The sequence below is a fragment of the Mus pahari genome, chromosome 5 (genome assembly GCF_900095145.1).
Source record: "Mus pahari chromosome 5, PAHARI_EIJ_v1.1, whole genome shotgun sequence".
NCBI lineage: Eukaryota > Metazoa > Chordata > Mammalia > Rodentia > Muridae > Mus > Mus pahari.
The window spans coordinates 153834198-153847889 of NC_034594.1; the positions used below are offsets into that span (position 1 = coordinate 153834198).

Sequence of the window (13692 nt, forward strand, 5' to 3'; positions counted from 1 at the left end):
CCCCTTGGTCTTGCAAACTTTATATGACCCAGCACGAGGGAATGCCTGGGTCAAGTAGTGGGAGTGGGTGGGTAGGGGAGCAGAGGTAGGGGGTATAGGGAACTTTCGGGATAGCATTTGAAATGTAAATAAAGAAAATAATAATAAAAAAATTTAAAAAAATAAGAAAGGCTTGCTTTGGCTACAGCTTGGAAGGCTTCAACTTACATTTGCTTGGCTGGTCACTTTGGACATGTGGCAGGGCTGTATATCACAGCAGGAGCAGGTGACAGGGGACTTCTTCCTCAGGGTGCCAGGACTAGGAACAGAGATGTGGGGGAGGGGCTGTAGTTTTCGATATCTCCTCCAGGGCATGCCCCAGTGGCCTAAGTTGGCCTGTCCTAGTAGGCCCATCTCCTAAGTGTTGTATCTCTTCCCACAGACCCAGGGGCTGGGGATGTACTGGCTTTCAGGAGGAGTTGAAGATCCAGACTGTAGCATCTCCAAGGCACAGACAGCTTTTATTTAATTTATATAGAATTTTTATGTATCTACTTTCTGTTAAGTTAAATCTTGATAGATGATAATTGTATGTTTAATTTATCCTGGGTTTTTTTTTTCTTGGAATATATGCTGCTTATACAAGATAGAAATAAAATGCCCAATCCAGTCAAGTAAAGCACATCGAATTGTCTTATGAATTCAGCAGTGTTATAGATATCGATCAGAACATGTGTACACGTTTACTTTTGTTTTTAAAGACAGCTTGCGGCAGAAGCAAAACTGTTCTCCCAGGTGCTTCTCACGTGGAAAGAAATAATGTCACGGGTACTGAACAAACTAGACGCCCTGCATATAACCATCAGCACAGGGATTCTCAGCGTTCTGAAGAGTTGCAACAGCAATCTTGAGAACATAAAGAAAAGTCTTGAGGTAAACTACGGCACTCAAGGGCAGCAGTGCTCTGAGAACCGCAGAAACTTCCCAGAGGAAGGGCAGACCTTCCTCTCTGCTGTCCCAGCCAGCAGCTGTTCCAACACTTGCGGCCTTTTTTTTTTTTGGTTTAATGAAAGTGCCATCAAAAGAAAACACAGGCAGATTAATCAAATAACCCTTACGCAAAGGACCAAGCCCACATTTCCTCTCATGTTAAGCAAGCATTATGCTGAATGAGGTGGTGCATTTGAAGTGCCAGAGCTGGCACAGACAGAGGACTTAATACTTAACAGAGGACAGTGACTTTATTAGCCCTACCGTTATTAAGATGGTAAGTGCAGCTGGGTAGATGCCTTGAGATTTATAAACTGGCCAGAAAGGAATCCCTTGTCCATGGTTATCCCTCTCGGGTTTTCCACCACTCATGGTCAATTCTGATTTAAAGATTTTAAATAGGAAAGTCTAGAAATGATTGATAAGTCTTAAATTAGGAACTGTCTAGGAAGTGGTGAAATGTCACCCCACCCTGCATGTGACTCATGCCTCTGTCGGGCAGACCTCCCTGATGCTCCTGTCCTGCACAGTTAGCCGTCCATTGCTCTTCACTTACCACATCAGCTGCCCCAGTCGCCCCAGTCTCACAGTGCTGTCTCCTAGAAAGACGAAAGGTTCATAGCTCCCTAGCGTTCCAGGCTCACAGATAAGGGTGGCTTCTGTATGTGGGTGTTGGTGAAGAGTTGTCCCAGCTAAAGAGCAAATGGCTTTATATCAAATAGCCCAGAGGCATCATGGGTAAAGAGGAGTGACAAGCTGGAACTTCGGCTTTTGATATTAAGGAGCAGGATACAAAGGAAAATACAAGGTCACTTAGGGTCGGAACAAAAGTGAAATCACCGAAGTTAAAATTGGGCTTTGGAAGTACCGACCTGCTCCCAAAAGATTCCGTAGGGACCATGGAAGCATGATGGGAAACTGAAAGATCAGTAGAAACCTTGTGGTCTTTTCCAAACTTCTGAGAAGGTGGGCAGATATGGGCAGCAGCTAGGAGATAGCTGAAGAGGGTGTACTGTGTCCTTAATGAGAGACATGTCACTAAAAGCAGAGGGCTTCTCTAAGAGAGACTGAAACAGGATGGGGGAGGATGAAGAAAAGGACATCTTAGGTCTGCTTATGACGACAGCTCTGCCTGTTACTGTAACAAAAGCCAAGACTAGAAAGATGAGCTGACATGTGGTGAGCTAAGTGGAGTAGAATTAGAGATCGTCTAGAATAATGTGTTCTCTTTGGGGGTGACTTCTCATGCAGGGAACAGATAAGAAAGCAGCAAGCATGTGAGGTATATGTATGGCATGGCATGTGTGGTGCATGTGTGGTGCACGTGTGGCAGAGCATGTGGTATATGTGTGGCAGGGCAGGTGTGGTGTATTATGGCAGGGCATGTGTGATATATGTATGGGATGGCATGTACGGTGAATATATGGCAGGGCATGTGTGGTATATGTGTGGTATGGCATGTGTGCTGTATGTGTGGCAGGGCATGTGTGGTATATGTGTGGGATGGCATGTCGTGCATGTGCAGCATGGCATGTGTGGCATGGCATGTGTGGTATATGTGTGGCGTGGTATGTGTGGTATATGTGTGGCATGGCATGTGTATGTGTGATATGGCATATGTGGTTTATGTGTGATGTGGCATGTAGTATATGTGTGGCATGGCAGATATGGCAGGCCATGTGTAGTATGTGTGTGGCATGGCATGTATGGTATATGTATGGCAGGGCAGATATGGCATATGTATGGCATGTATGCCTTACTCAGAAGTACTTGAGTTTTCATGGAGCATAGATTATAACTTTGGCTGGAACTAGTACTCACACTGCACCTTTAATTCTGTAGGTCAGGTGAGGGTGTGATTCCTAAGGCATACATTCTTAGCTGTCTTTCTTTTGGCTTTGGACAGGAATACCTTGAACTTAAAAGAATGAGTTTCCCGCGATTTTTCTTCCTCAGCAACGATGAACTTCTTGATATTCTAGCTAACTGCAAAAATCCCAACTCCGTACAGGTAACGGCGTTGTCCTCGCCTGCGCGGTATTATCTTTGCACTGTCAGGACATACTGTGTGACCAACGTGTGTGTTCTGCTTTGCAGCCTCATCTTGTGAAATGTTTTGAAAACATAAGACGCATTCTATTGTGGAAACAGGACGTCGGCCCTCCCTCTGTGAAGATGCTCATCTCTGCGGAAGGGGAAGGCCTGGTGATGCCCAAGTATGAGGAACTCTGCAACCAAATGCTTACACTGTAGGCCCTCTGTCCCCACCTCCCTGCTTTGAAATCTCAACATTCCATACAAATTTGCTAAGCAACCTGTTTCTTCAAAGATAACATCCTTTTGTGAACTTAGCCTCTCCCACCCCCTGCCTCACCGGGGTGGCTCTCGCTCACTTCTTCTTTAATGTAAAGTTGAAACAAAAGAGAGCGGCACTTTTGTTCCACGTGAATCTGACTTTTCAGATGGACCGGACATTTGCTTTCTTGGGGATGTTGGCATTGTTCTGACCTGGGTATCACTGTGGTGGGTTCGTAGGCAAATGCAATAAGCCCAGGCCTTCTGTCACACTGATCCTCTTTAGCAGCCTCAGAGTGGTATCTCCTCTCCAATTCTTGGCTCCTGACACAGCTTTATTTATTGAGAGAAACAATGCTATACCCAAGCCTTCCTATCCAACAAAGTCCCAGCCCAATTTAGGTATTTAAAATAATCATGAAAAATAAAAAAAAAAAAAACCTTGTAATACAATGCACTCTCTTGCATTCATTTTTATGTAGAAATTTTATGCTGATTTTTTGACAGAATTCCCTCAAGTTATGTATTTTTCTGCATGGTTTTCTAAGCAAAAAATCAATAAAACCCAGAAAGCATATTATATAGTCTTTAGCCCCATAAGTAATATATGTATGTTGAGAACATAATTTGCAAGTTTCTCAAATAAATGAACATTATAGTAATTTTTATAACTTTTTAACAAATTATAGGAAAATCCGTGTAAGAGCGTCTGTAGAACAGTGGATGGTAAATGTAGAAAAAAGCATGTTTGATGTGCTGAAGAAGTAAGTACCATGTTTAAATCCTGGAAAAAAATATATATATATATAGTGTGCACGCGTGCATGTGTACGTGCATCCATGCATGTATGTGTGTGTGTAAAACTTGCATAGCTAGCAATATAAGTGAAATATTCAGAGGAACATGCAGAGTGGATTTCATTAGAGCATGGCATGTGGGTGATGGAGAGACTAACTGTTTCTGAAGTGCAAATACCCCATGAAGACTGCTCTGTTCAGGTGTCCATGGGCACTCGTGGGCACCAATATCAGCCAATACCTGAACCCAAGCCAGCTCCGTCCAGTTTGCAGAAGACCTCGGGCTCCCTCCTCTGCCTTTCTGTGCCACATTTATATACTCAGGATGTTGACTCGGTGTAGACCTGGAAGTAAGAGGCATCTGTCCTGGAGACAGAATGGGCCTTGCACACACTAGGCAGCAGTTAGTAGACTGGCAGCCCTCGCTTAGTGTATTCAAGATTCTCCTTTTTGTACTTTAGTCTGTTATTGCCATCCACTTACAGGGAAGAAAGTAGCCCAGAGTATAAGCTTTTAAAGCGGATTGGACTAGAACAGTTACATCCCATCTCTAATTTTGTATTAAAAGCTTCTTTAACACAGTGTATTTTGACCCCAAGCTTTTCCCTCCCAGACCCTCTCGGCTCTCCTCCACCTCCCTCCCTCCTAACTCCATTTTCTCTCCTTTCTCTTTATGGAAAAGCTACTTTAAGTTTTTGTTGTTGCTAACTTTCTGAGAACCAGCCCAAGGTTTCTAGAACACAGCTAATTGTTAGCATTCACACGCTGTAACTATGAATGTATTGGCTTTCCCTTGCCTCTGTTTCTGTCTTGGGGTGATAGGTGAGCCAGAAAGATGCCCCCTGTAAAAATTATTTGTGATCATAGCATTTTCAGCTTCTTCTTCTTGATAACATTGTAATTCTTTTTTTTTTTTTTTTTGGAAACTTGCAAATGATAGGTCATATTTTATTAATTTTCTCTTTTTTTATTAGATATTTTCTTTATTTACATTTCAAATGCTATCCTGAAAGTTCCCTATACCCTCCCCCTGCCCCTGCTCCCCTACCCACCCACACCCACTTCTTGGCCCTGGTATTCCCCTGTGCTGGGTCATATAAAGTTTGTAAGACCAAGGGGCCTCTCTTCCCAGTGATGGCCGATTAGGCCATCTTCTGCTACATATGCAGGTAAAGACGCGAGCTCAGGGGGTACTGGTTAGTTCATATTGTTGTTCCACCTACAGGGTTGCAGCCCCCTTCAGGTCCTTGGGTACTTTCTCTAGCTCCTCCATTGGGGGCCCTGTGCTCCATCCAATAGCTGACTGTGAGCATCCACTTCTGTGTTTGCCAGGCACTGGCATAGCCTCACAAGAGGCCGTTATATCAGGGTCCCTTCAGCAGAATCTTGCTGGCACGTGCATTAGTATCTGGGTTTGGTGACTGATGATAGGATAGATCCCCGGGTGGGGTAGTCTCTGGATAGTCCATCCTTTCATCTTAGCTCTAAATTTGATAACATTGTAATTCAAAGCTAACATCTGTCTCCTCAAGCTGGTATGTCTACTAACCCAGGTAGGAGGTTTACTGACAGGTAAAGACCATCTTAAAGAGTATGTATTACTCATAAACATGTGGTCAGAGTAAAACACCAATAGGGTTAATGCTTCCTCATTAAATGGCATCCTCACTGAGCCTTTATAGATAACATAAATGTATTTTTGGCTTATAGATTTATAACTCAAGGTATTGAAGACTGGAAATACCATTCTTTTTCTGACTGGGTCATGTCACATCCAGGGCAAGTGGTCATCACTGTGGTGAGTTCATGTTACCTTGAGTCACGAAGAGAAGACTTATTGTGTAGTTGCAGTGCTAAGAAAGTAAAAATATGGAAAATGAGTTATTATGAAGGGTGCTGATACATCCTGGTTATTTTGAGATGTATTTTAAAACAAGATGGATATATTTATAGATACACAAATGATATCACGAATACAGTAAATTATTACAGAAATGCACTGATATTTATTTTAGAATTCCTTCCCCTTTTTAGAGTTTAAAACCATTTCAGATTATAATGTGAAATTAAGATAATCCATAAATTATTTTCTTAAAAGTATCAACTGTATTATATTATAACACATTTTTAATTGTTACTGTTAAAAGTTACTCCAGACTTGGTAGCTTAAAACTATTAAATGTGTTATCTTAAAGATGTCCCTGCTGAGATCAAGGTGTCAGCAGGATTGTATGGAGGCTCTTGGAGGGAAAAATCTAAATTCTGACCTCCACCAGTTCCTAGAGAGACGGTCACCAGAACCTCAGGTTGTTGGCTCTTCCTCCATCTTCAAAGCTGCTCATATTCCAACCTTCCTTCTCCAATCCGATCACCTGCTCAGAGCCAGAAAAAAGTCTCTAGCTGTAAGGATTCATGTGACAGATAACCCAGAACCATCCCTCCATCTCAAGATTCTTAGTCACATCTGCCCTGTCTCTCTTGCCATCTTTACAGGTGCAGGGGTTAGGATATGAGTGACTCTGAAGGACGCCACTGTTCTGCATACTTGTTAGAGTGAATATGATTGCTTTTCTAGAGATTAAAAGAGAGGAAGGCTGCAGTGAGGACGGCTCACAGGTTAAGCGCACTTCCTGCCTTGCAGGGGACTCAGGTTCAGTTCCCAGCACCCACATAGTAGCTCACAGCCTTCTGCAACTGCGGTTCCATAAGACGCCTCTCAAGATGACCTCTGCATACATGTGGTACCCATGTGCACATGCAGGCACATGGGATATGCACATAAACATTTTTTAAGATAGGAGGAAATTTAGAAAAGTCTGATAACAGAAAACCAAAATTGTCAGTTGTTCTAAGAAAGTGTTGAACCCTCCCTCAGCAAAATGTATGAAATTAGACCAAAGAGGGGTCCCAAGGGGAGCAGCATTTAAGGAATGGATGAAAGGCAAGCCCATGGCAAATACAGCAGAGGAATGGGGCAGGGGGCTGGAGGGGGAGGCAGACAGGAAGTAAGAGAGTAGCCACAGAAGTTGAGAAGGTGACTTTTTATTTGTGTCTTTGATCTTTTACTAGAAAAACTGAATAGTCATATGAAAAGCGGGGTGGCCCTAATTTGTAAGGCATCTAGAGATCTGTGTCATGGTTTGTACAGGAAACCCACACCTATGTTTGAACACTTGGCCCCAGCTAGAGGTGCTGCATGCCTGCCTGGAGGAAGCTGGTCTCCGGGGGGTAGGGGTGGGAGGCAGCCCTTGGGGTTTTGTAGCCCTGGCTGGTTCCTTGTCCTTTCTCTGTGAGAGCAAACAGCCCCACGGCCCTGATCCCGTAGCTATCCACGCCTCTTCCCACGCTATGCCTTTTCCTGACACAACAAACCATGGGCCAAGATACATCCCCCCCCCCCCCCCCCCCGTATTAAGTTACTCCTTGTCAGGGATTTTGTCCTAACTATGAGCAACGGCACTAACACAGTCTGAAACGGGATCTCCTGTCAGTCACTGTGGTCAGTGTGAACACTGGAGACTGGTTAACTGGAAGGAGATCAGGGAGCAAGCCTGTGCCGTAAGTAAATGGGCAGAAAGCATATTTGACTTACAGTCCTCTTAGTTAAAAACAGGTCCCCAGTTCTAAGTTGGCTGACCCACCCAATTCTCAAGTGTTCATTAAGGTCCCCTAGGACTGTGGACAGAAAATTAGCTCTCCACATGACTAAGTCTGAAGCTGAAAAGCTGGTATAAAATGATTCTATGAAGGAGACAAAATTATGGGAGGCTCTATACATTCCTGTAGTTTGACAAATTCAGATAGTCCAGACTGACCTAAGAGTAGCTCTTGCCAGCTTAGTGACCCAAGAACGCTTCACAGCAAGCAGCCATTCTGCTCTGACGATGAATTGTCCAGAGTGGATTTTCAGTCACTGAATACACTTCTGCCCGGCCTCCCCGACCTTCACTTCCCACCCCGGGGTGTAATTTATAGTCCCTAGAATTACATAGAGATGTCGTGATCTCTGCATACAGCTGTCTCTGAATAAAAAGAGATTTCTGAGAGAATAGGACAATGAGATCGCACTACATATTGTCCACAGAGAGATTCTTTTCTATATAGATTTGTCCATGATATAAAAACTAGTAATATATTCTAAATATAAATAGTAAATATAGTAATTCCTCTATCGATAAATGTGTCCCCATTCTAAAGCTGGTGGGGCCTTGGGAATTGGAGCTGATAAATGAGGTAGATTACAGTCTCTCACAGTAGCCCGCTTTATTCAGAGCTCCTCCTAGCCACTGTATCTGGGAGGCACATGAGGACACATTCCAAGGACAGGTCAGTGGCTTTGAAGAAAACTCTTGTCCTGTTTTCTTGGTGTGCTCTCATGAGCACTTGGAGTTTTCCTCACAGAGCTGTATTTCTGGACCATATTTCAACCTAAGTGTATCAGAAGAACTTTTTAAAAAAAAATATGATCCACAGAATATCCTCCCTCAACATAGATCTTCTCACTTGAGGCTGGAACTCATGCACCGTCATCTCACACTGTGTGCAGTGGAACTTCTGACTGTGGAGTCATTTTGCCTGTGTGTTTCCCAAGCCTCCCTCTCTAGCCACTTATAATCTGCTGATTATGAGCCTACCACATCTTATTAGAATTGGCTGCCAAACAATGTTCCCCAGGGGAGAGCACAGCGATTGGTTGTCCAACATCAAACGGTCAGCCCTGAAAGTATACAACTGATAGTATAGAGATTGAGCAGATTGTATCTACGTATGTGTGTGTGTTTATGTACATATATATATTCCCAATGTATATCTATATTCCTAATGTTTATGTCTATATTCCTAATATGTCTGCATATATATACATATATACATATATACATATATTCATATATGTATATATATACATGTTTCATATATATATATATATATATATATATATATGAAACAGCAAGGAAAAGTCTATGGGAGGGTTTAGAGGGAGAGGAAAGGAAGGGGGAAATTATATAACTATATTATAAGCTCACAAAATTAAAAGAAATGCATTTTTTAAAGTTAATTTCTGCTACCTGCAGAAAAAGAATGTTGATTAATGCCCCAGGTTTCTATCATCTGTCTCTGGAAAAATATCGCCACAATGTGTCTCCTCCATGCTAACTATTCCCATTTTTATAACTGCATGGCTCTGTTTATATGTTTTTTAAAGAAGTGTTTCAAATTCAGCACAGCTCAAAGTAAATTCATGGTGATTCCTTATCCAAACACGACCTTGTTCCAGAAGATACTGTCTAGACAACAGGCTGATTTTACAAACTGTGGTTTTCCTGTTGATTTCCCTCTGTTAATGTCCACAGTCAGTCTGATCTTAACCTAGCCAGGCTGCACAGCTCTCACATTCCTGGGAAGAATGAATCTGACAGATGAATCAGATGATAGGAGTTAGATAAGTTTTTTTTTTTTTTTAAACTACAAATGTAACCATTTTGTGCTAGGAGTATTACACTAGAGTCTGGTGGAGAAGGCAACACTAATTTAATTTGGGGTTTTTCTAGCCTTGTGAATGTGCTCAGGCTTTAACCTAATGATCATGTGTTTAAGAATGTAAGACTTATTTCCTGGAGCATGGGCAGTGCGTGACTGGCTCTACAGCTAAAGCAAGGGCCATGCTTCCCTGTAACCACCTTTAACTGTGAGGCCTCCCTTGAGGAGGGTTGTGCCCTCAGTAGCTCTTCCCCTCCCACGATGGAATATTTATAAGCATAGGCTTGGGGGCGTGGTCTTGGGGCGTGGTCTTGGGGCATGGTTTTATCCAGATAAGCATGGCTGCAGAGATGCTGTGAGTTCATGGGCATGAGGGCCATGTCATATTCAGAGAACGTTTTATTTGCAGCACGCCTCCCCATCCTCTGTTTCTCGCACCTTCTGCACTCCTTCCTTGATGTTCCCCAAGCCTTGAAGGGGGTGATATAGATGACCCACTCAGGGCTGGGCACTCCACCATTTCTCCTGCACACTGCCCTAATTAAATCCCCTGAGAGACCCAGGCACATGAGGAAGAAGAGGGGCTTTGGTAGGAAAGAGGTGGGTGCTGGCAAGTAAAATGTCTATAACTCATCATGTACATATATGAAGCCATCGAAAATAAAATGGACCTTAAAAAATCTAAGATTTAGAAAATCTTAGTAAGTAAGTCGTAAGCATCAATCAAAATGCAGTCTTCAGCTTTCAAATGTATGTGTGCGTTCCTTCCCACACTGGTCAGTCCCTCTATATCCATAACATTTAATTCATGGAGACAAATACTAATTAAAATAAAATTATATGCTTCTATTAACGTGTATTTCCCTCCCTTTTTTTCCCCAGAGCCAGATTATGTTTTATAATGACTGTTGGAAAAGTTTTATGAGTCATAATCCAAGAGAAATGCTAGAGGCAGTCCAAGCCCGTTTGCTGCATCATCTGGAAGATATCGCGGTACTGGTCACACTGAATACTAGCAACCAGCGCACAAAAACCATGCTGGCAGCAACATTGATCATCTATGTCCACTGCAGAGACATCATGACGGATGTGCTAGTTAAGAACATCTTCAGCATCCAGGACTTTGAGTGGACCAGGTAAGTGGCCAAAAATTATGACTATATTACACATGTTTTGTTTTGTTTTGTTTTGTTTTTTGAGACAGGGTTTCTCTGTGTAGCCTTGGCTGTCCTGGAACTCACTCTGTAGACCAGGCTGGCCTCGAACTCAGAAATCCTCCTGCCTCTGCCTCCCGAGTACTGGGATTAAAGGCATGCACCACCACGCCCGGCTTACACATCTTTACATACAGACCATTACGTTCTCTGCTTCGAACTTCCTCATGCAAACTGGTTTGCACTTTAAGAATCCATTGCTCCTCTAAATGTATGTATGGTCCTCCCCTGGCTTCCTCTACCCCTCCTTGTCTGTTTTTCTGTGCCCTGCCTTTCTGAAGTGATGACGTTACATGAATTCTGTCTGTTGTCACTGAACCTGGAAACATGTTTCAGCAGAGGTAATGAGAGGTCTCCCTGGTGACTCTTTTTCTCCTGAGCTATCAATGTAGAACAGACAAGGTGGAAGAAACTCACAGAACGTTTCTAGACAGCTTGCCAACTCAGAAACAGAGTCAGGAAGGATTGTAGAAAGCTGCTACCTCTGCTGGATGGGACTGAGCACAGGCCTCGTACATGAAATGAAAAGGGTTTCTGGGTTTTCCCATGGTTATGGGTTTAAATAAGGATTTAAATAAGGATATACAAACAGATTACTACATCATACTATAAACTGCAAGGGTAAGGAGGGAAGGAGCCACTCAAAGTGGGACCAAGTGGCTATGTAAGGATCCTAGTAATTCTGGATTTTTCGGCTTCCATGTGCAGCTCAAAAGCAAAACAGCTCTAAACTGTTAAAGATGTGTAAGGACTATTAGATTATTATAAGTTTGTACCTTGTGGTTTCTAATATCTAATACAGTCCAGAGTAAATTTTATATTTCCGCTTATTTTAATACTTTGATTTGTTTGCTTTATTATTTTCATACAATATATGTTTTAATAATATTCTTTCCCTTCCCCCAGACCCTCCCCAACTTCCCTACCCACCTAGCTTTATGTTCTTTCCTTTCTTTCAAAAAAGCAAAAAGCAAAACAAACAAAAAATGTCGCGTCCCCTCTTGACCCGCAAGGAAGACGCAACCACCAGTTCTTCTCTCAGCAGTTTATTCAGGAGCCTTGAACAATCTTCATCATCTCCCTCTTCATCTCCCCTGAGCCCCGGGATACAAGCCCTTTTATACTCTTATCCACTCCAATCGCGGCAGGCCATATCACCTCACCAGGTGTGCGGCCTCAGCCAACCAGAAGAGCAGGAACATATCACCACCAAATATGGACCTATTTATCACAATCTCCATAGCCAACAGGTGCCATCTTTTAAGGTGCGGCTTCAGGTAGCCCAGGGGAGGGGCCGTGGCCTCCTACATATCCCCCTTTTTTCTTTTGCTGCAAGCAAGCTACATGGGCAAAGGTAGAAGTCTAATTCCCCATATGCAAACATAGGGGCCTTACACAAAGCCTTCCTCCAGGCTCACCACCCAGGGAGGCCTTGGCCAGCTCCTGTGTCATTTTTCTGGGGGAAGGACACTTGGACACTTAACCCTCAAGCAATTAGACATGCCTTCCAGAGGATACCAAACAGGTCACTAGCTGTCCCCTGTGCAGTGCTTAGCCTGGCATCCCATGGCAAGATGGAAAAATGGCAAGGCTATTTCTTTATGGCAACAAGCCAAATCTGAGGTGAATGTCCCGCCTCCACAGCGGCAAAGGCCTGCACCACCATGGCAGAAGTATGGGCCTGCACACGCTGCAACTGACACATACACTACAGGCAAAACATGCATACAGCACAAAATTCCCCAGAAGACCATCCCTCCCCAGTCCTTGAGGAAGCTGAAGGTCCTCTGGATCATCTTCAACCACTGCTGAGTGGTGGCAATCTCCACACNGATGTTATATGCCTGTAATTCTTTCATCCTGTTTTGAGGAACAAATTTGCTGCACGAGAAAAATTCTCCAGTTAGGGAAAAGGGTCCAAAGGCAGGTGACAGAGTCAGACATAGCCCCTACTCCTACTGTTAGAGGTCCCACATGAAGACCAAACTGTAACATATGTGTAGGGGTACTAGGTCCATCCCATGCATGCTCTCTGGTTGGTGGTTCAGTCTCTGTGAGGCCCTAAATGTCCAGGTTAGTTGACTCTATAGGTTTTCTTGTGGTGTCCTTGACCACTATGGCTTTTCAACCACACACAAACACACACACACACACACACACACACACACACACACACGATTACCCGAGCTCAGTCAATTGTTTTGCTGGGGGTCTCTGTATCTGTTTTCATCAGCTACTGAGTGAAGCCACTCAGAGGGCTGTTATACTACCCTCCTGTCTGCAAATATAGGAGAATACTATTGGTAGTGTTGGGGTGGGTGCTCAAGCTAGCTAGTCCTCTTTCCTGTACTCCCCCCCCCCGACCACCCCCCCTCTGTCCTGGTATGGGACTCAAGTTGGACCAGTCATTTGTAAATGCATTATTTTTAAAGGGGCGGTTTTTCTTTATCTCTGGCTAGCTCCCAAATGAATGAGATGGTAAGATTTATTTGATAAACTTTAAAACACAATAACTGGGCAGTTAATCTATTCTAATCTCTAAACTAATCGGGATACCTCTTAGCCAAAATCCTTGAGATACTTGCTGTATAATATTGGTCTGGCTCTCTGAGAACTGCTGTCTCTCCCAGAACTTCTTTCTCCTGGAGAGTACTCTCTTCCTTCTCTCCCTCCTCCCACTTCCTTTGACAGAAGTCCAGCCCTATTCTCTCTTCTGCCCAGCCATTGGCTGAGCAGCTTTTATTGACAAGTCAGAGAATAAATGGGAAGCAATGTTTACACAAACTTGAAAGAGGAGAGTCTTAGAAGAGGCCTTACAATGCCATGTCCTGATTGCAACAATATATGTGGACAGAGAAATCAGCATTTGAAAAATACAAGGATAATCTTTACACGGTACACTAAAACATTATGCCTACAATCATTTCCTGCCCTTCCAT

The 13692-nt window shown here is 43.3% G+C and overlaps 1 protein-coding gene across 1 annotated transcript in view; it reads left to right on the forward strand.

The window, feature by feature from the left end:
• Nucleotides 1–13692, forward strand: part of Dnah14 (dynein axonemal heavy chain 14) — a 218934-nt gene that overhangs the window by 53485 nt on the left and 151757 nt on the right. The window contains exons 21-26 of the mRNA XM_029538709.1: nt 741–912; nt 2876–2980; nt 3067–3185; nt 3954–4028; nt 5772–5859; nt 10422–10675. Of these exons, the coding sequence (XP_029394569.1) occupies nt 741–912; nt 2876–2980; nt 3067–3185; nt 3954–4028; nt 5772–5859; nt 10422–10675 (813 nt within the window). The remainder of the gene's footprint in view (nt 1–740; nt 913–2875; nt 2981–3066; nt 3186–3953; nt 4029–5771; nt 5860–10421; nt 10676–13692) is intronic.